Genomic DNA, 24561 nt, shown 5'->3' on the forward strand with positions numbered 1-24561 from the left:
ATAATTTTATATTTATATTTAAAAATAATATTTTATATTTTAAAAATAATATTAAATAATATTTTATATTAAAATTTTAATATATTATTAATTTTAAATCGAATAAAATTAATTATGAATTAATATATATATATAATAAGATCAAGTCGAATTCAAATATTAAATTTAAATATTAGGTTAAGTTCAAAAGAAAAAAAATTTGGTCCATCCCAACTTGACCATTGCTTTACTGGAATATTTTATGAAATCACTTGCACATGTTATCACAATGTCATAATGGGTAGCTTCTCTTCCCTTGATTCCTACTCCTTCCCTATCAATCTATTATTTCCAATATTAATGTTTCTTTGTTGGATGTTACTTTTTTTCCAATTGTCCTGTCAATATCCTTGAATTCCATAGTTGTAACTACTCTCAATATGGTTAATCTCCTAACCAATTAAAACCATTTAATTTTGCTTGTTAAATTCTTAACCAACCATCATAAAATCCACAATTTTATTTCCAATTAACACATCCATCATGTCTTTTTAATAATTTACCCACTCAACTATTTTTCGCTATTTCAGATTTTTTTTTTCAATTAACTATTACGTACGTTTTTATCTTTAATTTAAACTATTATTATTTTACATGTTAAAAATAAATTATTTAACATTTATCCATTAATTCGCAGACACGTGTTCGATGCTGGTTTTCTTTTGTGTAAAATTTTAAAACCATCATCAATTGTTGTTTGACCCGTACGACGACCGGCCAACGCCGACCCAAGGAAAATAAAATCGAAATCCAAAATTGCGCATTCAATCGACGTCGTTTCGATCCCAAACTTCAAATCCAGAGCGGGCGGGAGCGGGAACCAACAACCAGACGAGACCGGCGGACCCCACCCTGCCACTCCCTCATTTCTTTTTATAAGTTTTCACCTTTCTATCGTTTTCAACAGATCAAAAAAGCTTCCAGTTTAGGGGGTGGGTCCCTGGTTAGCTGGACGATAAAGCCAAGAGTCTCATTCGCTTCTTGCTTTCGGCTTCCCCAACTCTTTTTTATTGCTCTGTTAATCTCCATTTTGTTTTAAAAACAGATCAGAATATACTCTCTTTTATTCTTCTTTTTTCAAGGTTTTTTTTTTTTAAATCTTCTGTTCAACTTTTTGTTTGGTCAGCTCCGGGTTTGTTTTTTTTTTTTTTTCTTTTGCGTCAGTTTTTTGGCTTATTTCTTTGATTTTGATTAAGCTTTTAGATCTAACATTCAATGTCTGGATTGCAGACTCCATTTCTTTTTAGTGATGAGAGATAATGGCTTTTTACAGTAAAGACGTTGATTCAGCATTCCACGGAGCAGGGGCAAAACCGTATTTTCTTAACTCTTAACCGCATATTCTCTTTTTTTTTTTTTTTTTTTTTTTCTGTTTAAGGCTTTTTTTTTTTTTTTGGTTTAATTCAGTGGTTTGGAAATCTGGTGCATTGAGAACTTGCGGTTGGTTCCTGTTCCAAAATCTTCGCATGGAAAATTCTACTCTGGAAGTGCATATGTCGTTTTAAGTGTAAGTTTTAGCGTTTTAACATTTTTTTCCTTTTGTCAGTGAAATGGAGTATATGATAGTGGTAATTATTTTTAGATTCAAAGAAGATTTGCATGTCTGATTTCTGGTTGTTATTTGAGACAGACAAGTGTGCTAAAAAGTGGGCCTCCGCAGCACGACATACATTATTGGCTGGGAAATGATGCAAACGAGGTCATTGATTGTTTTCTTACATACTTGCCTTGTTTTTCATGGACAAAGATAATATTCAAGATTGTTTTTGAATGTTAAATTTGGTAGTTTCTTCAATATCGTGAATAATAATGTACAGACAAGAAAATGAATGGAATCTGCCAGATATTTTTGACCTTAGTTTTTATTAACTGTTCTAATTGTACAAAAACACACAGTCAAGTGCACTAAAATGGGAATAGAGTGAAACCCCAAAAAAAGTATTGATCCATTAATCTTTGTGTATGAGTTGTGCATATCAAATCTAGAAAAATTATTAACTATATGTAGGCTTATGTTACTACTGGGTATTTTGAGAATGGTTGCTGTATTGGCAGGTAGACTCAGCCTTGGCGTCAGACAAAGCGCTGGAACTAGATGCGGCGCTAGGGTCTTGCACCGTGCAGTATAGAGAAGTTCAAGGCCAAGAAACTGAGAAATTCTTATCATATTTTAAACCTTGTATTATTCCAGTTGAAGGAGTGTACTCTTCACAGCCTGGGAAGTTAAAGGGTGAAACATACCGAGTCACCTTGTTAACATGCAAGGGAGATCATGTTGTTCATGTTAAAGAAGTAAGTTATATTTGAAGTTTGGGAAATGATTTGAGGTGTTTTAATTATTTGAGTTAGCATCTCAAGATAAGAAATAACAAAACTCTAGATGCATGCTTTACTGCAGCACAGTTACCAAAATAACTTTGTAGGGCAATGATGGAAAGTTTGAGTTGACAAAGTGCAACTTGAAAGAGCCAGTTGGTCTTGTGGTCTATTCTACCAGACAAGATAAAGTAATCTGATAATTCACTTGTTTAGGGATTAATTTTTCTATAGCAGGCATGCGTTGGTAATTATAGTTGAACATTTAACATGCTTTTAAGTTTGTATATCCTTATGTACATGATTACAGGCCGTATTTATAATGCATGTCAACTATTGAAAACAAAGATTCCATTTGATAATAAACATGAAATCATTATCGGTCTTTATAATTAGATTGTTCTGTTATTCACTGCATTTTGTTAATGACTAGACAAAGTAGTTTTTTTCCTCATTAATAATAACTATGATTCTTGGTTTCTTCATAATAACTATGATTCTTAGTTTCTTCATATGTCATGCTTGTTGCCCAGGTGCCTTTTTCTCGATCATCCTTGAATCATGACGATGTATTCATTCTTGACACTGCATCAAAAATTTTCCTCTTTAGCGGGTGCAATTCTAGTATCCAAGAAAGGGCTAAAGCTTTGGAGGTTGTTCAGTATATCAAAGAGAATAAGCACACCAGAAACTGTGAAGTGGCAACTATAGGTTGGAAATTCTTAATTTCAACCCTTTTAAAGTAAAAGATATTGCAATTATTAAATGGTTCCTTTGCAACAGAGGACGGAAAATTGGTTGGTGATTCTGATGTTGGTGAATTCTGGAGTTTTTTTGGTGGTTATGCACCGATTCCCCGGGACTCAGCTTTGTCTGGTCCACAACAAGTTGATAGTCCTGTAATATTATTTTGGTGAGTTTGTCTTTGAATTTTGCCATTATATCTTTGTCAACAAACTTAATTCCTGAATATTTGCAAGCTTATATCTTAGCATTCAGAAACAAATTTATTTGGCATATTAAAAGGCCAAATTATAATGCATGCCGTTTGGCTATTATCTCCAATAATTTTATAAATAACTGCTTTTTCTAACTTTTCAACAAGTGTAAGATGATTATTGGTTGAATTAACTTGTCCTTTTAGTTCCTATTCAGGGTGATACCAAGTTGTGTTCTTTTCTCTTTCCTTTTATTTTCAGAGAAAATTTTTTTCTTCCTTCTTTCTTTAAATGGAATAATATACCTTTCTTGAGTGACACTTTAAGGTTTTTCATCAACAGGATAAATCTTCAGGGGAAGCTGTCTCAAATTGGAAGTAATTCATTGGATAAAGATATGCTTGAGAAAAACAAGTGCTATATGCTAGATTGTGGTGCTGAAGTTTTTGTTTGGATGGGAAGAAATACCTCAATAACTGAACGAAAGATATCTATTTCAGCTGCAGAAGTAAGAGTTATTTTGTCTGCTTCTTGCCATCCCCCTCCTATCCCACTCTTTCTTTTCACACATGTAGACAAAGAGCAAAAAGTTAGATTGAGTGCATCATGAGGGGATATGTTGGTTGAAGAAGACATTCATTCAATTAGAAATGGTTCAAGTCTCAAAATTGAGATAACTAGGTTTGCATCTATAAATGAAATGACTGCATCTTTTTTCTCCCTCTACCCTCTTCTTTTTTCCTCTCATCTTATTCCGAAATTCTAATGGCCATTTGATGAGATATAATTTATGTACAAGATGCTCTAGCTTCTTAGGGGAAGATTGTTGAGAATTTTAATTTATAACATTTAGTTAAGATGATAAGCTCTCCCATAGCTTTTTTCAAAAGCTGCAATGTTCCTCAATCTACTAAGCACTGTTTATAAATTATATGAAAGTCAGAATGCAGTTGTCCAAAATAATGACTTGATTGTTAATCTTATTTATATCAAACTTATCATGGAGAATTATAGGCAATGATCTGCTTGGGCACTAGAAGGATAATCTCTAATTAAATTATATCTGATAAGTATGATGTTACAACTGGTTTCTATACTTATTTGCTCATATATCAATTTACAGTTCACTCATCTAGGTAAAATCTAATGGAAAGTTTCTAACAATAAATGATTGTTCTTATTCCTCTTAAGAAGATGGACACCCATGGATACTATGTTCTGTCTTTCTGTGAAAGTATGATCTATTGGAGTCCACCTGCATCGGTTTCTATCTTTTCCAGATTTACAGTCCATGATTTTACAAGATTTTATCCCTCAATTTAGAAAAAGTGCCAAAAGGGCATAAATTGTACTAGGATGTCTGGTATAAGGAGATTTTGTGAGATGTAGATTGAAGAATTTGTTGATACAAGGAGAATCTTAAGGGCGTTCTATCTGACTATATTGCTAGCTACTCTTTTACAGGATTTTCTTAGAAAACAGGACAGGTCAAATGGGACTCACTTAACATTTTTAACTGAGGGATTAGAAACTTCGATATTTAAATCCTACTTCAATAGTTGGCCTAAAACAGCAGAGACCAAGCTGTATGATGAAGGACGAGAAAAAGTGGCAGGTTTGTACCTATTGCAATAATATAGTTGGAAAGCAATAAAAAAAATGGGAAAAAAAAAGTGGAAAGGAATCAGTTGTAGACTTTATATTTTGTGGCACTAATGAATTTCTCTTTGTTTTCTTTTTCAGCAATATTCAAGCAACAGGGTTATGAAGTGAAGGAGCTTCCTGAAGAAGACTTCCAGCCTTATATAAATTGCAGAGGCACACTAAAAGTAGCTTCAATTGCAAGAAAACTTATCATTTTTTCTGGACTAATGGCTTTAAGCTTTTAATGTCTCTTTTTTCTTTTTTTGATGCAATGGTGTAACATGTCAGGTTTGGCGGGTAAATGGTCATGAACTATGCCTTATTCCAGTTTCAGAACAGACAAAGCTCTACAGTGGGGATTGTTATATAGTGCAGTATACATATCCTGGAAATGAAAGGGATGAGAGTTTATTTTATGCATGGCTTGGTGATGGAAGTGTACCGGTAAGCATGGTTCATTAACACACGATTATTTTTTCATTTGAATCTCAAGCTTTTGTATAGGTAAACCTGGAGATCCTTGAGATAGAGGCATTAGAATTTAGGATCCATCCTTATCCAACAGCATACATTTGGAATCGTAGACATGTAAACTTTATCAAAAGTATATTTAGATTGATGCATAGGGCATGCAAAAAGTATTATCCTTTTTGATAGAGATCCTGCATGTTTATTTCAATACAGCTTCGATGCCAATGTTCAATCAGGATTTTTGATCAATCAGAAGTCCATAATAAACAATTAGAAGAGCTTTATGTTGTATATCTTATAGGTGATACCTCGCTTGAAGTGTTGAAAGTTTTTGCTGCCTTTATTATGCAGTTGTTTAACTTGTAATATATTTATTTGGAAATATAATTTTTTTTTTGAGAAGCTAAGTTTAACATGTAGTGATTGTTGACGTGCAATCGTGAAAAAAGGCTCTAAATATTCTTTGTTGCCAGAGGCATTAGAGGAATATAAAAGAAACAATGTCAGTGAAAATTTGTAATTAGAAATGATCATTTTAAATAAAAAAGAACATGAATGCTTATTTTGTTCTTCGCTTGTAAGTTGCATTTTCTTGTTTGGACTAAAACCTTGGCTCTTAATTTCATGTGATACTGTTGCTTATGCAAGTTTAGTATAGTGCTATATTTTGCTTTAAAATTTTAGTTTTTAATATTGGCACTTAATGAGATATCTGACTATGCCATTTGTCTCCTTCTTTATCTATTTCTTCCTGCAGGAAGATAGAGCTGATGCTATCTTCCATATGAATGCCATTGTTGATTCAACCAAAGGGGATCCAGTCATGGCAAGTTCTATTTTTCTTTCTTCAACACTTGTGCGGTTATAATATTTGATGCTTCTGTTTGACTAACCTGATGCTACAAGTTAACTTAGGATGTTCAAGAATTAATCAGGTAGTTGGAAGTCATTTTCAGTGATTCCTACATAGATTGTTTCTGTGGTGATATTTTACTTTTGTGAGAGAGCTATTGGTTTCACTCATTCATGTTACTGAAATTGACATGCTATATTGAAGAAATCTCTAGAATAAAACTATTTTATTCTTTTATATTTTTCTTATTACAATACTAGAATTGCATGAAAATATATAGGGTAAAGATTGAATATTTTCAATCTTAAAACCTAAGATTTTCATGTATTAAAACAACTAATCAAAGGAGAAATTTACTCTCTACACATAATCGAAAAATATTTAATAGATTTAGTGTAATTACCCAAATCTCTCCTTATTCTAAAAATAAGAGACTAGGATTCAAATAGCAGCGCACTAGTGGTATAGCGGCCGTTATTTAGCGGAATCAGCACCCACCGCCATCGCTATTCAACCGATATTGGGTGTGAAGAAAATTCACATTTGTAGTGGTTCATTGCAACCGCAAAAAAACGCCGTAGTGGCTAATGGTGGCAATAGCGGGATGCAATTGGCGCTATTTCCTTTTCTTTTATGAAGAATTTTTTTTTTTAATCATCAAGCATTAAAATTTCAAACTTTAACAAAGTAAAGCCCCAAACACAAAAAAGAAATCCTAGATTTATAATGACTCAGTAAAAAAAATAGGCTTAGTCAAAAATAAAAAAAAAATTATTAAAATCAAGTAATAATAAAACACTTAAATTTACCTTTTCTTCCTTGTTTAAGTGTCTACAAATTTGTGTTGTATAAAGCTTAGAAAAACTTAGACTTTAGAAATATTTTGCTTGAAACTTTAAAATTTTAAAAACTCATCTATGAGTACTTTATGGGCATAGGTTTCGGACTGTGCTGGTTGGATCCAAGAAGGAATCGGATGAGTCATTTGGTGGAAAGTTGGATGAAGGTGGAAGCTTGGAGGTTGGTTGGCTGCCATGGTCGGTGGATGATTTGCGGGAATAGCAGAAAAGAAGGATTTAGAAAAAAATAAAAGAAGTTTGAGTGGAAAGATTTGGAAGATGTAAGAGAATTTTGAAAGAAATATTTGAGTGTAGTGGAGAGTTTGGTAGGCACCGGTCAATGCTTGACCAAACAAAAATATGTTTTTTTTTTTTTAATAAATTTAGGGGAAAAATTTTAGGGAGAAATAATTGGTTAAAATTGAAAAATTTTGAGAATTAATTTTGACTGAAAATTTTGAGATGAAAGAGTTTAATGTAAATTTGAAAAGTATATTATATCATAATTTACATGAAAAAAATGAAATATTAAATGATTAATATATTAATTTGATTTTTTATTTCTATTTTTATTGGGATTTTATTAATGATTTTATTGTTTTAATATTTGTATGTTGTTAATTTTTTAAATGTGAATATTTTACTATAATATTAAAAAATTGTAAATAATTTTTTTATATAAATAAAATAAGATAAAGTGTCATTAATTACTTTAAAAATCATGAAAATATTTTTTTTATGATTATAATTATAATTACTATGTTTTATAACAAGTTGTGCAAATTTTAAAAAAATTAACGACCGCGATAACCGTAATGACTTTGATGATATCCGTTATATCTGCAATCGTGATAAACGTAATGCGACTGAAAACGTGTCCGCGACTGCAATTTGAATCCCTGATAAGAAACTTAACTAAAATAGATAAAGTCAACTAATTAAATAATAATGAAGATTAGATTTCCACAATCCCCCTTAAGCTGGGTGGTAGATGTCAATCATGCCAAGCTTGGATTTCAAATTTTCGAAGTTGTTTCGAGAGAGAGCTTTAGTGAGTATGTCTGCAGTTTGGAGGCACGTGGGAGTATAAACTAATCTAACAATTCGTTCCTCCATCTTCTCTTTGATGAAGTGACGATCAATCTCCACATGTGTAGTCCTATCATAATGAACAAAATTCTCTGTTATACTTATAGCAACTTTGTTGTCGCAAAATATCTTCATGGATTCTTCTGTAGAGACCTTTAACTACCATACCAACCTTTTTAGCCAAATTCCCTCACATATGCCATGAGACATAACTCTAAACTTATCTTCTGCGCTACTTCTAGCCACCATAAACTGTTTCTTGTTTCGCCAAGTAATTAAATTTCCCCACACATAGGTACAATAACCTGTAGTTGATCTTCTGTCAGTAACATATCTAGCCCAATCAACATCAATGTAAATTTCAACATTTCAGCGTGAGGTCTTCATAAAAAATAACCTTTTGCCAGGACTCTTGTTTAGGTACTATAAGATTCTATACGCAGCCCTTAAGTGTTTCTCGGTTGGGTTGTTCATGAATCTGATTACCATGCTAATCGAAAAACCAATTTTTGGTCTTGTATGAGAAAGGTAGATGAGTTTTCCAACAAGTCTTTGATATTTGCCTTTATCTGATGGTGGACTTTTTTCTTCCATTCCTACCTTATTCATTGTGTCCATAAGGGTGTCACCAGGTTTGCATACAAGCATTCCAATTTCCTTTAGTAAATCTAGGACATACTTATGCTGTGAAACAGCGATGCCATTCCTTGAGCGAGCTATTTCCATGCCAAGAAAATCTTTGAGGTGTCCCAAATCTTTGATTTCAAATTCTTTGGCTAGGAAGTTCTTTAGGTTGCTAATTTCTCCCACATAGTCTCTAGTAAGAATAATGTCATCCACATAGACAATTAGAATGGCTATTTTTCCTTCAGGTGAATATTTGACAAACATGGTGTGATCGGTCTGGCATTGTGAAAAACCATACTTCTTTTACCACTTTTGTTTGTCTATCAAGTCATGCACATGGGGATTGTTTGAGAACATAAAAAGACTTTTGAAGTTTACATACCTTGCCAGAATTGTCCTAATTTTTGAATCCTAGAGGGATTCCATGTAAACTTCTTCTCCTTCTAGGTTGCCATTAAGAATTGCATTTTTGACATCTAGTTGGTGGAGTGGTCAAACTAGATTTGTTGCTAATGATAATAACACCCAGATTGAATTAAGTTTAGTAGTCGGAGCAAATGTCTCCTCGTAGTCAACACCATAAGATTAAGTAAATCCTTTTGTAACAAGGCGAGTTTTAAATCTCTTAGTACTTCCATTTGCATTGTGTTTGACAATAAAAATCCATTTGCACCCAACTAGATTTTTCCTTTTGGGTAATTTTGAAAACTCCCATGTTTTGTTCTTTTTTAGGGCCTTGATTTCTTCCAAAACAGCCATCTTCCATTTTGGTTGCATGAGTGCTTCATGATTATTGGGAATCTGCATATTGTTTAGTGTGATAACAAAAGCCTGATAACTGAGTGATAGACTTTCATAAGAAACCACATTACAGATTGGGTGTTGAGTACATGATCTCACATCTTTCCTTAGAGCAATCGGTTGATCTAGGTCATTAAAAGATTCAATTGAATCAGATTTAGTAAGAGTGTTACTTGTGTTGGTTTCAAGCATCTCTAGAATTGGTTCAAATTTTTGGCTTTGCTTTGAAGGTGTGCATTCTCCTAGATCCTTTCAAGTTTTATGTCTTCTTGAATAGACAATCAATTCTTTGTTTGTTTTCCCTTGTGCAGACTTCGGGTTTGGGGGATTTGGTTGGATGTTTTGGACTTGAAAGGGAGTTAGAGAAGTGTTTGATGGTTCGGTAATAGGATCTTCCCAAAGCTGATATTCCCGTGTGATTGGATTCTCCCTTTGAATGGTAGTTTTGGGAAAGTGAGGTCGATTTTCAAAAAAAGTAACATTGGAATGGTAGAATTTCTTTGTTACTGGTGAGTAACACTTGTACCCTTTTTGACTTGGGGAGTATTCGAGAAATATGCATTTGATGGATTGGGGATCTAATTTGCTTTGGTTTTGTTGGCTGGTAAGAACAAATGCAGTGTAACTAAACATTTAAATGGGAATAGACAAGATGATTCGAAGTTGAGGATAGGAACCAAGAAGGGATTGGCAAGCGTTTTGAAATTTCAGGACTCGAGAAGACATTCTGTTTATAAGTTATGTAGCGATAAGAACGGCCTTGCCTAAAAAATGCTTAGGTACTTGGGTAGCCATCATGAGGGATCTTGCAACTTTCAACAAATGTCGATTCTTTCTTTCACCAACTCCATTCTATTAAGGAGTATCGACACATGAGCTTTGATGAATTATACTATGCTTCATTAGATATGATCCAAGGATTGAATTGTGGTATTCTCTCCCATTGTCGGTTCTCAACACTTGGATTTTGGTTTTGAATTGAGTTTGGATCATATTGTTAAAGTTTTAGAATAGCTGGCCCATTTCTGATTTTTTCTTCATAAGGAATATGATGTGATCATCAATAAATGTGACAAACCATCTAGAATTAGTAATGTTATTTACTTTGGAGGGACTTTAAATGTCACTATGTATCATTGAAATAGGATGGGATGGTTTCTAAAGCTGATTAGGATATTTGGATAGTTGGCAGACTTCATACTGAAAGTTGTTAGAATTTTTATTGAATAATGAGGGAAACAATCTTTTAAGGTACAAAAAGTTTGGATGACCAAACCGATAGTGCCATAACATGATAATACTATATTTGTTATTACTATGGGATGAAGACACACAAGAGGTCTTCTGATATTGTCTTTCAGAATCATTGGCTTTTAGGATATAGAGTCCTGCACACATCTTAACATTACCAATCATCTACTCTGAGTTCAAATCCTGAAATTCACATATATTTGGAAGAAATTTAGCAACACACTTAGGGTCTCTTGTAAGTTTACTTATGGACAATAGATTGCAATTTAGATTTTGGACAAATGGAGCATAATCAAGTGTTATCTCTTTGGAAATAATAATAGAACCTGTACCGGCCACTTTTGAAAGTGACCTATCAGCAATTTGAACTGTGAAGTTTTCATGACATTGTATTTATTGAATACAGATGCATCCCTAGCCATATGGTCTGAAGCTACAGAATCCATAATCCATGAATTTGATTTCTTTAGTTTTACACTCAAGGCACTTGGAAAATTACTTTTTTGTGCTAAAAAATCTATTCCGATAATGCTAGCTCTGGGGTTAGAGGTAACCTCTGACATTGGGCTCTCTCTTCCACTGACCATGCTGGACTCTGAGTGAAAATTTTCAAAAGTTCAGATCGTGCTCTGACACCATGAAGAAATCTCTAGAATAAAACTATTTTATTCTTCTATAATTTTCTTATAATACTAGAATTGCATGAAAATATATGGGATAAAGACTGAATATTCACAGCCTTAAAACCAAAGATTTCCATGCATTAAAATAGTTAATCAAAAGAGAAATTTACTCTCTACACATAATAGGAAAATATCTCATGGAGTTAGTGTAATTACCCAAATTACTCCTTATTCTAAAAATAAGAGACTTAACTAAAATAGATAAAGTCAACTAATCAAGTAATAATAAAGATTAGATTTCCACATATATCATATTGAAAAGGCTAATGTGAATTCTTATTTTGCTCTTTGGTGACCATTTTAACGGGTCCTTTACTTTTCTGATTCTGAAGGAGTGATTTATTCTACTATTTTCTTGAATTTATGAGGATTAACTACTTAGTAATATATGTATAATAACACTAACACCTGTTGCATCTTTCCAAAAAATGACATTTCACTAGGTTGAATCTTATGTTTTATTTTTAGGCTCAAGTTACGCAAAACAAGGAGCCAGTTCAGTTTTTCCTTATTTTCCAGATATTAATTGTTTATAAGGTTGGTTCTTCACAAGAATTTTTTTCCCTTTAATTGCTTTCGAATATAAATTAATTTTTTTGTTAATCTACTGATAAAATAGCCAGTCCTCTAATACCCTGTCTTGCCTTTTTTTGAATAAAATAAAGGGAGGTATCAGTGCAGGGTACAAGAAGTTTATTGCTGAAAGTGGCATTTGTGATGATACTTATGATGAAAAAAGGACAGCACTTTTTCGAGTTCAAGGGACGAGTCCAGAAAACATGCAAGCTATCCAGGTTGATCATGTAAGTTGAAGATGTAAAACTCAACCCAAAACAGTACCTTTTTCTCTCTCTCTCTCTGACACCCACACATACCACAGACCATCACATGCCTTTAATATATATTCTTTTGCTGATAACTTTTCAGAACTCATATTTTTGTTTAATGCAAACCTATTGTCATTGTTCATGTCAAATGTTCTAGTAACAATAAGAGCCTCTACAATACTCTTTAATATCCTGTTGTCAATATGGGATTATGCTTTCTTTATAAGAGAGAATACACTTCCAAGTTAGAAAATATCAACTATATGTTTCTCCGAATTGTGGTACCTGTTCAGAGCAATCTATCATTGCCATGATATTCCAAATATCAATGAGTTGTCTTATGTTTCATTTTTTATTGGAAAGTTGGTTGAAGATTGAATCTCTAGTTTTCTTTTCACCTTTTGTTGTTTGCTAACATGACTTCTATGCTTATATTGTCAGAAGAGCAACACTTCATATCAGTCAAGTCATTCAATGGTTAAGTCATGCTAAAAAGATTGATTAGTTTTCCTCTTGTTGAACTTTTAAGCAGAAGGATTATTTGTGTTCATACTTTCTTAAATTATTTACATGTTAGAAATAGATTTACTATTTTATGTTTTATTAAAGGTACTGAGTGAAATTTGTTGTTTTTTTGTGTTATGAGGATTTGCTACTCTTTTTTCTTTCTCCTTCTTTAGTACCAAATGCTCCTTTACATTTGAGTATGATTTGTTAAACTAAAATCTTTCAGGTTTCAAGCTCCCTGAATTCATCCTACTGTTACGTCCTGCAAAATGGAACATCTGTCTTCACTTGGATTGGGAATCTCACCTCAAGCAGAGAGCATGATCTTCTTGATAGAATGCTTGAATTGATTAATGTGTGTATTATGTTATTCAAATTAAATATAATATTAGATATTATACTTAATTTTCTTTTTTTAGTACTAAACCTTCTGTATGTGGCTAATGAAAGCCAGATTTATATTGTAGATTTCTCATTGTTGTTTTTTGGGCCTAACTCAATTAATAATCATTGAATTTCTGTTTTGACGATGCCATTCATAGCCAGCATGGCAACCCATATCACTGAGGGAAGGAAGTGAACCAGATAGTTTCTGGAGTTCACTTGGTGGAAAGACGGAGTATCCAAGAGAAAAGGAGATTAAGAAGTTCATAGAAGATCCACATTTGTTTAAATTTACCTGTACTGAAGGTAAGCAAATTATACTCTCTTTTTACTATTGTTCTCTGGAAGGATAATTTGCTTTCTTCCTAGGTTCAGAAGTTTTCCGGCTGTAAATTGCTGCAAAACGTTTCTGACAGTTGGTTATGGTTCATTTGCCGCATGGTTTGATTTCCCTTTCAGGTGATTTCAAGGTACACCTTGTTTGGTTCTGTTGGCTTGCATATCTTTCGTTAAGAACCATTGGATGCAATATAAATGTTGTCATCAACTCATATTGCAATTATAGATTTTTAACATGCAGTAGCATTGAAATTTAGGCTAGCTAAGGGAAATGCCTATTTTTGAACCCATTCAAATGTCAATAGAATGTTTATTACATATTTTCTGTATGCTCAAGTAGATTGATTGGGCTATAAATGTAATTGACTTCAGATACGATTGTAATTAAGCATATTTCTATTACTTCATCCTCGTTGTTTATTCCTAGGATTGCATGTCATAGAGACATAAGAAATCTTTATAGTGTCTAGGACCTGTTTTGCTAGGAGGTTCTTTGTTCACTTTCTTTAGTGAATGTGCCTAGCACTAGCTGCCCAATTTTCTGATTAATTTATCCATCAATTTGGTCAGAAACATTTCAACTTTGCCCATGGAGTTGCTTGATTGCTTTTTTATTTCTTTTCAGGATAACCTTAGTATACTTCATGTTTTACAGTTCATCATGAATTGTAGAGGAGATTTTTATCACCGGCCATTGTCCAAATCTTTTGTCAGATAATTATAGCCATAGGAACTTAAATTTACCTGGTCAATCAAGTCTCACCTGAGCATCTAAAATGAAGTATAGGAAGGTCATGCCATCTTTATTAAATTCATCATTCTAGATAAAGAATCAAAAATATATTTATGTAATGGTTTGAAAACTTCTTTTTCTGGGTTGTCTATGCAGATTTTCTGCTTTCTTGAACTTTTGCTAATTTTGTTTTAAATCATGAGTTTCTATCTGATTATTCCGGACTCTAAATGGTTCTTAGTTGATGAAATTCTTGTGGTATTCCATTCTTTTCTCTATAGAAATTTGAAACTCAAAAATGCAAAATGTTGGGATTTTATACAGAGGTTTTTTTAAAAGAACTTGTTGCTCAATGAAAAAGAAACTATTGATTTATAAACTAGCTCTTTTGATTGTCTTGAGGATTTACTTTGGCCAGGTCTGGTTTTCAGGTTAAAGAGATATACAGCTTCACTCAAGATGATTTAACTACTGAAGATGTATTCGTGCTAGACTGCCATAAAGAATTATATGTTTGGGTTGGACGCCGCTCAACTATTAAATCAAAAGTAGTAGCCCTTAATCTGGGTCTGGTAAATTATACGTCTAGACTCTCTTAGAGCTTATTTTAGGTCCTTTTTTTTGTGTTGTGGATTATGCGTAGTTTGACATGCTGATATCTTGATGTTAAATATGTCTAAATGCTATCATAATGTGCTTATTTTATATTCTTCACTTCTTTCTATGCTCTCATGTTTGATTTCTTGACTTGCAGAAATTCCTTCAAACAAACATTCTGGAAGAACTTTCTTTGGAGGCTCCTATATATGTTATTAGTGAAGGCGATGAACCACCATTTTTCACATGTTTTTTTGAATGGGATCCCTCAAAGGCAAATGTAAGTGGGTCATCTGCCATACTAAAAGTATCTATTATGAGCTCCTTTCAGATGATATTGATGTATTTTCACTGTCTTGGCTACTTTTGTTTAATTTCTTATGATTGCTATCTAATATGTTTTTCATTTGATCTGGTACCCAGTTAGTGATGACTGGTGACGATGCAAAGTAGGTGGATGTTGGGGTTGCAGAGAGCTAAATTGATATCATGAAATGTGTGAAGTTACCTTTCTTGTCTAGGAAAAGCATGTGTATTGGAGTAAAAAATATTTCAGCTGAAAAGACGATTTTGAGCTACGGGAAATATCTAAATCTCAATAAGAGATTCAAGTTGTTGAGAGATATAATAGTAATTTGGCCCCAACCTATCAGCCGAAGCTTTTAGGTTGGATTGTAGGCTATCATCTTTCCACAGCCTTTCTGAACTAAAATTCTGGAGTCGAACCTTAGCAGCCTTGTTATGTCTAAAATTAATTCTCAACTTGCCAACTGGAGGGCATGTACTTGGACCATTTGTAAAGCCCAGTAGACTTGCAAGTGAGGGAAGTTTCAGGAGATACAATGTTAGTATGATCCCGAGTCCAACCTATTAAGCTAAGCTTTTAGGTCAGATGTTTGGCTAGCAGAACTTGCTCAACCATTCACAGCAACAATTTTTCCTTATCCTTGAATTGTCAAAACCAATATGTATTTTAGCACCACGTTCTTTTCTTTTATTTACTTTTGCCTCCTATTAGATGATATCTTAGTTTTGCTATCTGGGAACTTATTGTTTAATTGGAATCTTCATGATTTAGTTATGCAATCCGGCAACTAGAACACATTCAGTTTAAAATTTTAATTGAGTTGCTGCCTTGCAGATGAATGGCAATTCATTTGAGCGGAAGCTTGCTACTTTGAAGGGAAAAATCTCAAGTGGAACTGTAAGTGACTTTTACTAAGCTTTAATTAGATTTATATGTATAAGAATTTAGTATTAGGTTCATTATGTTGAAGTAGTTTCTCCCCTCGTCTTTTTCTGAGTTTTTGTTGGTATCTGTAAAACCATTAAAGAAAGAGAGGATGTCTCCATTGAGATTTCTGAGTTTTTTTTTTTCTGTGTAGTATGTAATAGACATGAAAGTCAGCCAGTTTTTGTTTAGAATACAACGTAAAGAAAAACGAGTTTGTTGGACAGTGGAGATCTGCCTGTCAGTCCGTGAGTGACATTGTATGCGTAAAGCCATAAACAGGGAAGTGGCTAAATATTGTCTCTAGTTGCTCGGAGTTTTCCATCCTGTCCATTGTAGAAAATAGAAATAACAGTTAGATGTAATTCTTGTCCACCTATCAACTAAAGGAATAAGTGTCTGTGGGATGCTTCTTTTTTCTTTGAATAAGCTAAGATTTCATTGATCCAAAGAAGCAGGAGAATCCACCATAACAGTGTACAACTGCTAAAAGCAGAACAGAGAAATGAGTTCAGTAAAACATAGGAATTAGCTAAAAATCTCGTGAGTAGTGTTCTGTGGCAAAGATCATTATTGACTTAGTCTCTAACAATGTGGCTGTAACATCCTAGCTTCCCTCTGATTCGGCAATGCCCTTCACGATATCTGGGATAGATGCAGATGTTTGACCAAATAACCTGCTCTTTGCAGTACACTTGACTGCTATATATTCTGATGTTATGTGCTCAAGTCACATAATATTTAATTTATGTTCTGATGTTATCTGCTATGTATCCTGCCTTTCAAAATCTAGTTGTCCCTTGGCATTCCCAGCAGACCTTTAGCCTTGTGAGGCCAAGGCAAGGGTGACACTACCTATAGGGTGGTGTAACAAGTATATGGGCTTATTATGAAATTCTTGTCATTGATGGCCGAACTCCCCTTTGCTTCAAGTAGAAGATACCATTTCCTTGTAAGAATTTTATGATCAGTCAAAACCAAACAAATACAACCCTGGAATTTTTTTTGTTAATTTTTAGAGTTTATTGGAAATATCACATTTTCTATAGATAATATATGCTTACTGAGAAACGTTGGGATACTTATTTAACTCTTTAATTCCATGACAAGATTTATCTTACACAAGCTTCTTGCAATACCATTCAGGCACCAACAAGAAATGCACCAAAAGCTACCCCAGATGGCTCAAGAAGTAGATCTGGCAGTTCAAATGGATGGGAAAAAAGTGTCTCTCCTGCATCTAGCATATCAGGTTCACATTTGAAGTTTTCTGATAACCACAATGCATCCAGCCCAACTCCAGTTGTCAGGAAGCTCTTTACTGGATCCTCTCCTTATCAAGGTGCATTGAAGATAATTGTTTTTTCAATGAAATTATTTAGGCTTAAATCAAGCTTTCTTCTCTTTTAAGAATTTGCCTGTATATGGTAATACAATTTCATTAGTTCATAATCTCTACAAGATCCAGCAGATTTGAATACTTTGGAGCAGGGGAAAAAGTAATGCATCTGCATAAGAGATATTGAAAGTGATAGCAGTTTTCCTAGCTTTAAACCACTCAATAAGTTGCATTCTTACTGAATTAACTGGACAAAACTTGATTATGACCTTGAAGTAGGAATACTGAAACTATCTTGGATCAACAACTTGGACTGTTAATTCAGAGAGTTTTAATTTGAATTGTGAAGAATCTGTACTAGGGGGAATGGTTCTGATGCAGACTTGCATGGTTAGACTGAGGTCGAATGACTTTATTTGCAAACTAATTTAACTTGCATGTTATATCAAGATGTCTTGTTTTGTTTATGACAGTTATCTAATTACACTGTATTTCCTGTGGTAAATTGCCTGCTATCATTTAAGTTATTTTTTTCTATTAAATCACTTTTTTCTGCAGATTCTCCGGTGGTAGAGCGAAGCACCCCTTTAATGAATGAAAACTCAAACCAGATTGATGCAAGTGAGATTAGTGCAAATTCGATAATATATCCTTACCAAAGATTGACGGTGGTGTCAACTGATCCTGTTTCAGACATAGATGTGACCAAAAGAGAGGTATCAGCTACAGTATACAGCTTTATAGTCTTGCTCCATCTAGTGTTAAAATGAGCCTTTTAACAATACTTCACTTCAAACAACGACATTTTACGAATTCTAAAGTTTCAAGGTTTTGCTTTGATGCTGCAAGTTTTGAAACTCAGTGACTTACTATTTGTCAAGGAAAAAAAATGGATCTCTTATCCCTTACTTTGGACATGACTGTGTGGTGAAAATAAGAAAACCAAAGTCATCAGTCACGTGCTTTGTTGGTAAAGTACTGAACTCTTAATTTACTGATCAGGGTTCAAATCCTAGTAGCCTCAAGTATAAAAAAAAAAGAAGAAAATTTAGAGATTGAAATTAGTTTTCCTTGCCATGATAATCTTTTAATCACTGCCATTAGTTTCATCTGCCTGGTGAATCAACCCTGCAATGCATATGAAATTTGTGGTTGGATTTTCTTGTAGGCCTACTTGTCCCAGGAAGAGTTTGCTGAAAAATTTGGCATGCCTAAGGGAGCCTTCTATAAGCTACCTAAATGGAGACAAAACAAGCTCAAGATGGCACTTAATCTTTTTTAATCGACACTAGCTTGAGAAAACTGCCGGTGGCCCAAGTCTAGATAGATGACTATCTTCCTACGGTCAACCACTCCTTTTTCTTATTAGACAGAATGATGAACCCTTCACCAGCCAGTTGATGAGTATGCTTCTAATCTATATCTGTTTTATACCTCTTTAGAGAAATCAAACCATTGATCATTGTGTGAAATACTTGGTTTTCTATGTAGTTTTTGAAGCATAGTTGTTCCCTATGCTTTGTAGTTTCAGTTACTAAGTTGTTTGAAGAAACCAGTTATTGAAGCTCTTTTCCAACAACGATAATGATCATATTTTTGATCTTAGGTTTGCTAGTCCTGCAATGGAATTGATGTAAGGCATGACAGGCTTGATATCAGATGTTTGGTTTGTAAGCTTTTGGTCAACAATTTCATTCGTTATTGAATTATTATGTTGATTTAGAGAAGGGAGATTTGTTCTTTGAACATAGATCATGTATCAACCAACTCATTCCAACATTCAGATGCTATTTTCCTTTTTTGATAATAGGGTTGAGAAGGGATGCAGACAGATTCGAACTCCTGTTTTGCAAGTAATTCAGCTCTTTAAATAGTTAGTGTTAAGATCACGACAGTTCTGATATTAGTTGTTAAATAAAAAAAAAACTCAATCTAATCAAGTCGTTCAAGTCAACGGAAGTAAAATCAAATGGTAAAATCAAATAAATAATCAATTATAGAATAGATAGTAAATTAATGTAATTTAACCAATTAATTTTTTTAGTTATAGAAAATTACAAATAAACAAATAATAAATACAGATTTTTTTAATTTCTTTTAATTTTATGAAGTATTTTAAACTTAAACAAGCACATATCCATGTGTTTTTATGCATTATACTTATATAAATTATTTTATTTTATTTTATTTTTGTTCATTTATGTGAATTATTTCTTTTTTTTTCACGTTTTGAACATACACGCTCTGTCAATTTCTTGTAATCTTATGAGTATTTAGCTTATAAAATCTTATAATTTTTTTATATTTTTTTCATAATTAATTTTATATCTATAACACTTTATTTATTTATAAAAATATAAATTTATCTATCAAGAATCTTTTTTTTTTTAATTTTTTTTTTTATAAATCATCTTATTTATCAAGTAATATTTAATTAATTTCAAACAAATTTCTTGTAAAATTTAAATCACTATTCTCGACAACTAGTTAAACCATATAAATTTTAAATACTACTTTTGCAGAATAAAGTTCTACTCCTGTTCATTTAAATGAGTTTATTAAGGTCTGGTTTCAAGTTGCTTGCTAAAGTATTTTAGGTTTGGAATAACACGTGGAAAATGTGGCATTCTACAAAGTTTTAACATTATAATAGTCCTACCCCTTTCCAGATAGCAATTTTGCTAGTAAATATGTCAACTTAGATCCACTGTGGTCTTTTGTATCCATGTTAAGTTAAACCAACCCATCAGAGTTAGGAACCTTTCCATTGGTTGTTCAAATCTTTGAAGTTGAATGCTCTGCTAGTCAACAACTCAGCACACTCAAAGTAGGAAGTACATCTTTGACCACAACTCCACATGCATAGCTACCATTCAACGTAACTACATTACAAGGTTACAAACTATCAGGCTTTATCTTCCCTTTTTCCATCAGAACCAACCAATACCTTCCCCAACAGTCATGGAGATCTCTTGGGAGGAAAGCGTCACCTATTCTATCAACACTATTTACCTTCTATTTTCTGCTTATTTAGTATTTGTTATGCAGCTTGGCTTTGCCATGCTCTGTGCCGGTTCAGTCCGGGCCAAGAATGCTATGAATATTATGCTCACAAATGTCGTAGATGCGGTTGTTGGTAGCATCTCTTACTACCTCTTTGGCTTTGCCTTTGCATTTGGTGATACCTCCAACCCTTTTATTGGCACAAACTTCTTTGCTCTCAAGGATATACCAAACACTTCGTATGACTATTCTTTCTTTCTTTATCAATGGGCTTTTGCTATTGCAGTTGCTGGAATTACTAGCGGGTCAATAGCTGAGCGAACCCAGTTCAGTGCTTATCTGGTTTTCTCGTTTTTCCTTACTGGGTTCGTTTATCCTGTTGTGGTTCATTGGGTTTGGTCATCTAGCGGTTGGCTCAGTGCCAGTTCAACCAGTATGCTGTTTGCTTCTGGTGCTATTGATTTTGCAGGAAGCGGGGTAGTGCATTTGGTAGGTGCTGTTGCAGGGCTTTGGGGATCTTTCATAGAAGGTCCAAGAGTGGGCCGGTTCGATGCATTTGGCAAGCCTATGTCAATGCGTGGGCATAATGCAACTCTAGTGGTTCTTGGGACATTTTTGTTGTGGTTTGGATGGTTTGGGTTCAATCCAGGCTCATTTGATAAGATTCTTGTAGCCTATCCTAGTACAACCGATCAAGGAAACTGGACGTCGGTTGGCAGGACGGCAGTTACCACCACATTAGCAGGATCGACAGCCGGAATAATAACGCTGTTCGGCAGGAGGCTACTAGTGGGCCATTGGGATGCACTTGACGTCTGCAATGGGGTGCTAGGGGGGTTCGTTGCAATCACATCAGGCTGCTCAGTGGTGGAGCCATGGGCTGCTATCGTTTGTGGCTTTTTTGCAGCCTGGGTCTTGATTGGGTTAAACATCCTGGCATTGAAATTGAATTTTGATGACCCATTAGAGGCTGTCCAATTACATGGGGGATGTGGTGCTTGGGGTTTGATTTTTACTGGATTGTTCGCCAAAGAGGAGTTTGTGATTCAAGCCTACAACTCGGGAGAAAGTGGAGTGACACGACCCTACGGTTTGTTCATGGGTGGGGGCTGGGGCCTGCTTGGATGCCAAGTGATCGAGGTTTTGGTGATTGTGACCTGGGTAAGCCTGACAATGGGCCCTCTCTTCTATGCTCTTCATCAACTAGGAATCCTGAGAATATCTGTCGAGGAGGAAATTGCAGGACTAGACATTTCCAGCCATGGAGGATACGCCTATAATGCTAACCAGGAAGAAAATCAACCTCGTTTCTATGCGGATTATATGAGAATGCAAAATCAGTCATAAGCTTGCCAGCCACTGTAATCATGGGGAAATGACCTTGACTCCTGCATTTTATTTCTTCAAACTTTCCATTATCATTAGTATTGTTATTTTTTTTAGGAAATTGAAATCGACACAGTTTGAAACCACTCAGAGACATAGCCAGAAAGCATTTACATTTCAAAATGGTATGTTTCATATGGATATACAGCCATGCTAGTTATATACAGGCAGTGATAATGCCCTGTATTAAAGCACTCACCTAACATGAACATCAAAGGGAACAAATACAGGATCGGGGACAACAAGAGGCAATTTATCAATGTACATGAAGAGCCTCTTACAATCCTCTCTGAGAATCGATGATAAATCAATAATATCACTCTTTTCTGTGTAAATCCAAAGGTCACAAGAGTTGACCCTTTTGAGACTATCCCGACAAAAGGGACATGACTGAGACCGGCCATGCCTGAAATTAACAGGAAGTACAACACCATCAGGTCACTTACAAAGGAAGAGTGGAACATGAATCATGAACCAATAACAGAATGCAAACATTGAACTTCAACGCAGTAAACTGGCTAGTCATCCTCATGAATGGTAACTGCCCATACCAAAAGTACTACTACTGAAGAATAAAAAGGTTTCACTCAAGAATGTACAACATACACACCATCATCAACCCAAATCACAGTTCCAAATGATCAGGCAAGAAAATAAGATGGCTACATATATATATATATATATATATATATATATATATATAAACATACATATATATATATATATATTACATAATAGTAAATTAGTAATACACTATGATGTTGTACTCGGAGAAAGGAAAAACTTACCAATCCCGATAACACTTCAAACACAGAGAATGGATGCAATTAGGCAATACAACCAAGCCTTTCATCTCCATGCAAATCCCACACTCCTCTTCCCTTTCTATGTCAATTTCAGGGAGCTTCCCCTTTTCAAAGTCATCCTTCCTACGGTACCTCATGGCACACACTTCTTTCTGTTTCCTATCTTCCAAATCGGTGATACCTCTTTGAAGTTGCAATAAAGAAGGAAATATAACCGCTGTTTAAGAAAAACAAACTAGTGAGCTAGATTTCACTTCAATGTGCTAAACAACCTTGTCAGCACAAATAGTTAAGAGGGAGAGAAAGAGTAAGCATTTCTAACAAAAATTTTGACCTCTCAAATACTCACTCACCATAAAATTCTCTAATGCTGGCTTTTCTCTCATAAACAGACATGGTGGTCTTGCCATCAGCATAGGTCTGCATCAATCCAACAGATTGCCACATTGTAAGTAACTATTGGGTAACATATTATGATTTTGAACAAGACAAAAGAATAGTGAAAGACTTGGGGGAGGGACTGCTGAGAAGGAGAGGTGGAGGAGTTAAATGAAGCACAAACAAACAATTGCAAGAGCAAAAGATAGTTTCACCGAAAATTGTGTGGTGGAAAGAAACATACCATATAAATAAGTATCCTGAGCAAACCAAGAGCACCAGCAAGTTGACAATCAGTCCACTGAACAAGGAAAAGGAAAAACTGGGCTGCTGGACTGTAGGACAGTCTCATTTGAAGACGTGCTCCATCTTTCTCCCTTGGATAATCCAAAGCCCTGAAATCAAACAGGCAAAAGCAGCCAACAATACAGGGTTAACCATCAAGCCGTGCCAATAACAAAACAAAAAGAATTTCAAAACAGAGTGTCTTTACTCATATTGATCTCTTGTGATCTTTGACATTACCATGGATTAATGAAATTTTAGTCATTCAGTTGGATCCCCATTAGAACATATACAACTTTAAGGACAATGTTCAATAATCCTATCAATTAGATACCATTGTCTTGCCAGTTACCATGTATCTAATATCCTCGCAATAGTCTTCTCCCATTGTTTGATAAAAACAATGTGACAATTTGGATTACAAGTATTTAAAAGTTCTTGTCTCTACTCTTTCATTGTCAAACACAAAGTACGGAAACAATCAACCCCAACAAAGTCAACAATTATTGGAGAAAAATCCATCGATCTTCATTCAAGTTTGGTCTTTTTTTGAGTAGAAATTTTCCTTTTTGGGGAAGAAAAGCACTCAGCTATATTTTGAAAGAAAAAAAAATCACTTCTTCCTGAAAAAATATAAGTTGCAAGTCAAACAGTGCTTAAGAAATCACAATTAAAAGAAAAAATTAAGTAGAAAAACCCAGCAAATAAAAAAAATTAAACAGAAAAAGCGAAAAAAATATAATCAAATAAAAAGAGAAAAGAGATATACAGAGTATTGGCGTGTTGAATATCAGCTTCGAGCGCTTTGAGTGAATCCTTGAAAGACGACTTTCCCATGACCAGTTATTATCCCGGAAAATTATTCCCATCAAACAAACACAAAAATCAGGTAGCTAAAGAGAATCCCCAAAAAACCTAAACAGAGAAATAAAATGGTATTATTGTAATTTGGGAAAAAAAAATCGTAATCAGCGACGAACTTAACTGCAGTCTCCAAACACTATCGTCAGTAACGAGACTTACGACGTCTTAAAGGAAAGAGAAAAGGGTTCTGAAATTACGATGTTGTCCTCAGTTGAACCTAATCTGATAATTGATTGCCAGTTGTCAGTCGTTTTGTGCTTTTGTTGTAAAACGCCGACAACGTGGAAGAAATAAACAAGATGAATGATTTTTCATGCCCAACTGGTGATGA

General features: G+C 34.1%; 3 protein-coding genes across 4 annotated transcripts; 2 read left to right on the forward strand and 1 right to left on the reverse strand.

Moving 5' to 3' along the window:
* The first annotated feature begins 1028 nt into the window (after window positions 1–1028).
* Window positions 1029–19235, forward strand: VLN1 (villin-like 1). The gene is made up of 23 exons (XM_022900142.2): window positions 1029–1171; window positions 1270–1354; window positions 1447–1546; window positions 1670–1738; window positions 2095–2331; window positions 2889–3066; window positions 3139–3268; window positions 3636–3801; window positions 4758–4908; window positions 5037–5122; window positions 5226–5381; window positions 6166–6234; window positions 12020–12088; window positions 12217–12354; window positions 13112–13240; window positions 13428–13575; window positions 13729–13739; window positions 14773–14913; window positions 15096–15218; window positions 16080–16142; window positions 17316–17511; window positions 18067–18224; window positions 18677–19235. Exons 2-23 carry the CDS (start codon window positions 1299–1301, stop codon window positions 18788–18790), a joined length of 2688 nt encoding a protein of 895 aa, XP_022755877.2. The 5' UTR covers window positions 1029–1171; window positions 1270–1298; the 3' UTR covers window positions 18791–19235.
* A 1221-nt stretch (window positions 19236–20456) lies between these two features.
* On the forward strand, window positions 20457–21987 carry LOC111303731 (ammonium transporter 1 member 3). The gene has a single exon (XM_022900145.2). The coding sequence runs from the start codon at window positions 20470–20472 to the stop codon at window positions 21856–21858; it is 1389 nt and encodes a 462-aa protein (XP_022755880.2). The 5' UTR covers window positions 20457–20469; the 3' UTR covers window positions 21859–21987.
* A 6-nt stretch (window positions 21988–21993) lies between these two features.
* Window positions 21994–24371, reverse strand: LOC111303732 (E3 ubiquitin-protein ligase AIRP2-like). 2 transcript variants are annotated; one of them, XM_089742639.1, is made up of 6 exons: window positions 24136–24365; window positions 23607–23989; window positions 23326–23476; window positions 23057–23123; window positions 22686–22920; window positions 21994–22303 (listed from the first exon to the last, which is right to left on the reverse strand). In XM_089742639.1, the coding sequence occupies exons 3-6, from the start codon at window positions 23431–23433 to the stop codon at window positions 22093–22095; spliced, it is 621 nt and encodes a 206-aa protein (XP_089598765.1). In that variant the 5' UTR covers window positions 23434–23476; window positions 23607–23989; window positions 24136–24365; the 3' UTR covers window positions 21994–22092. The 2 variants fall into 2 exon arrangements, with proteins under 2 accessions (XP_089598765.1, XP_022755882.1); XM_022900147.2 differs by lacking the exon at window positions 23607–23989 and having other exon boundaries at window positions 24136–24371.
* Window positions 24372–24561: the final 190 nt, after the last annotated feature.

Source organism: Durio zibethinus, chromosome 13 (genome assembly GCF_047325235.1).
Source record: "Durio zibethinus cultivar Kanyao isolate XHJ-2024 chromosome 13, ASM4732523v1, whole genome shotgun sequence".
In the NCBI taxonomy this organism is placed as follows: Eukaryota; Viridiplantae; Streptophyta; class Magnoliopsida; order Malvales; family Malvaceae; genus Durio; species Durio zibethinus.

Bases quoted from the DNA above. Each gene is read 5' to 3' on its own strand.
- LOC111303731 (XM_022900145.2), top strand. From the start codon at position 20,470: ATGGAGATCTCTTGGGAGGAAAGCGTCACCTATTCTATCAACACTATT.
- VLN1 (XM_022900142.2), top strand. From the start codon at position 1,299: ATGGCTTTTTACAGTAAAGACGTTGATTCAGCATTCCACGGAGCAGGG. The intron at 1,739-2,094 runs GTCATTGATTGT...CTGTATTGGCAG, and splicing joins TGGGAAATGATGCAAACGAG to GTAGACTCAGCCTTGGCGTC. The intron at 3,269-3,635 runs GTGAGTTTGTCT...TTTCATCAACAG, and splicing joins AGTCCTGTAATATTATTTTG to GATAAATCTTCAGGGGAAGC.
- LOC111303732 (XM_022900147.2), bottom strand. From the start codon at position 24,203: ATGGGAAAGTCGTCTTTCAAGGATTCACTCAAAGCGCTCGAAGCTGAT. The intron at 23,477-24,135 runs GTATATCTCTTT...GTTTGATTTCAG, and splicing joins ATTCAACACGCCAATACTCT to GGCTTTGGATTATCCAAGGG. The intron at 22,921-23,056 runs GTGAGTGAGTAT...TTTCTTAAACAG, and splicing joins CAGCATTAGAGAATTTTATG to CGGTTATATTTCCTTCTTTA.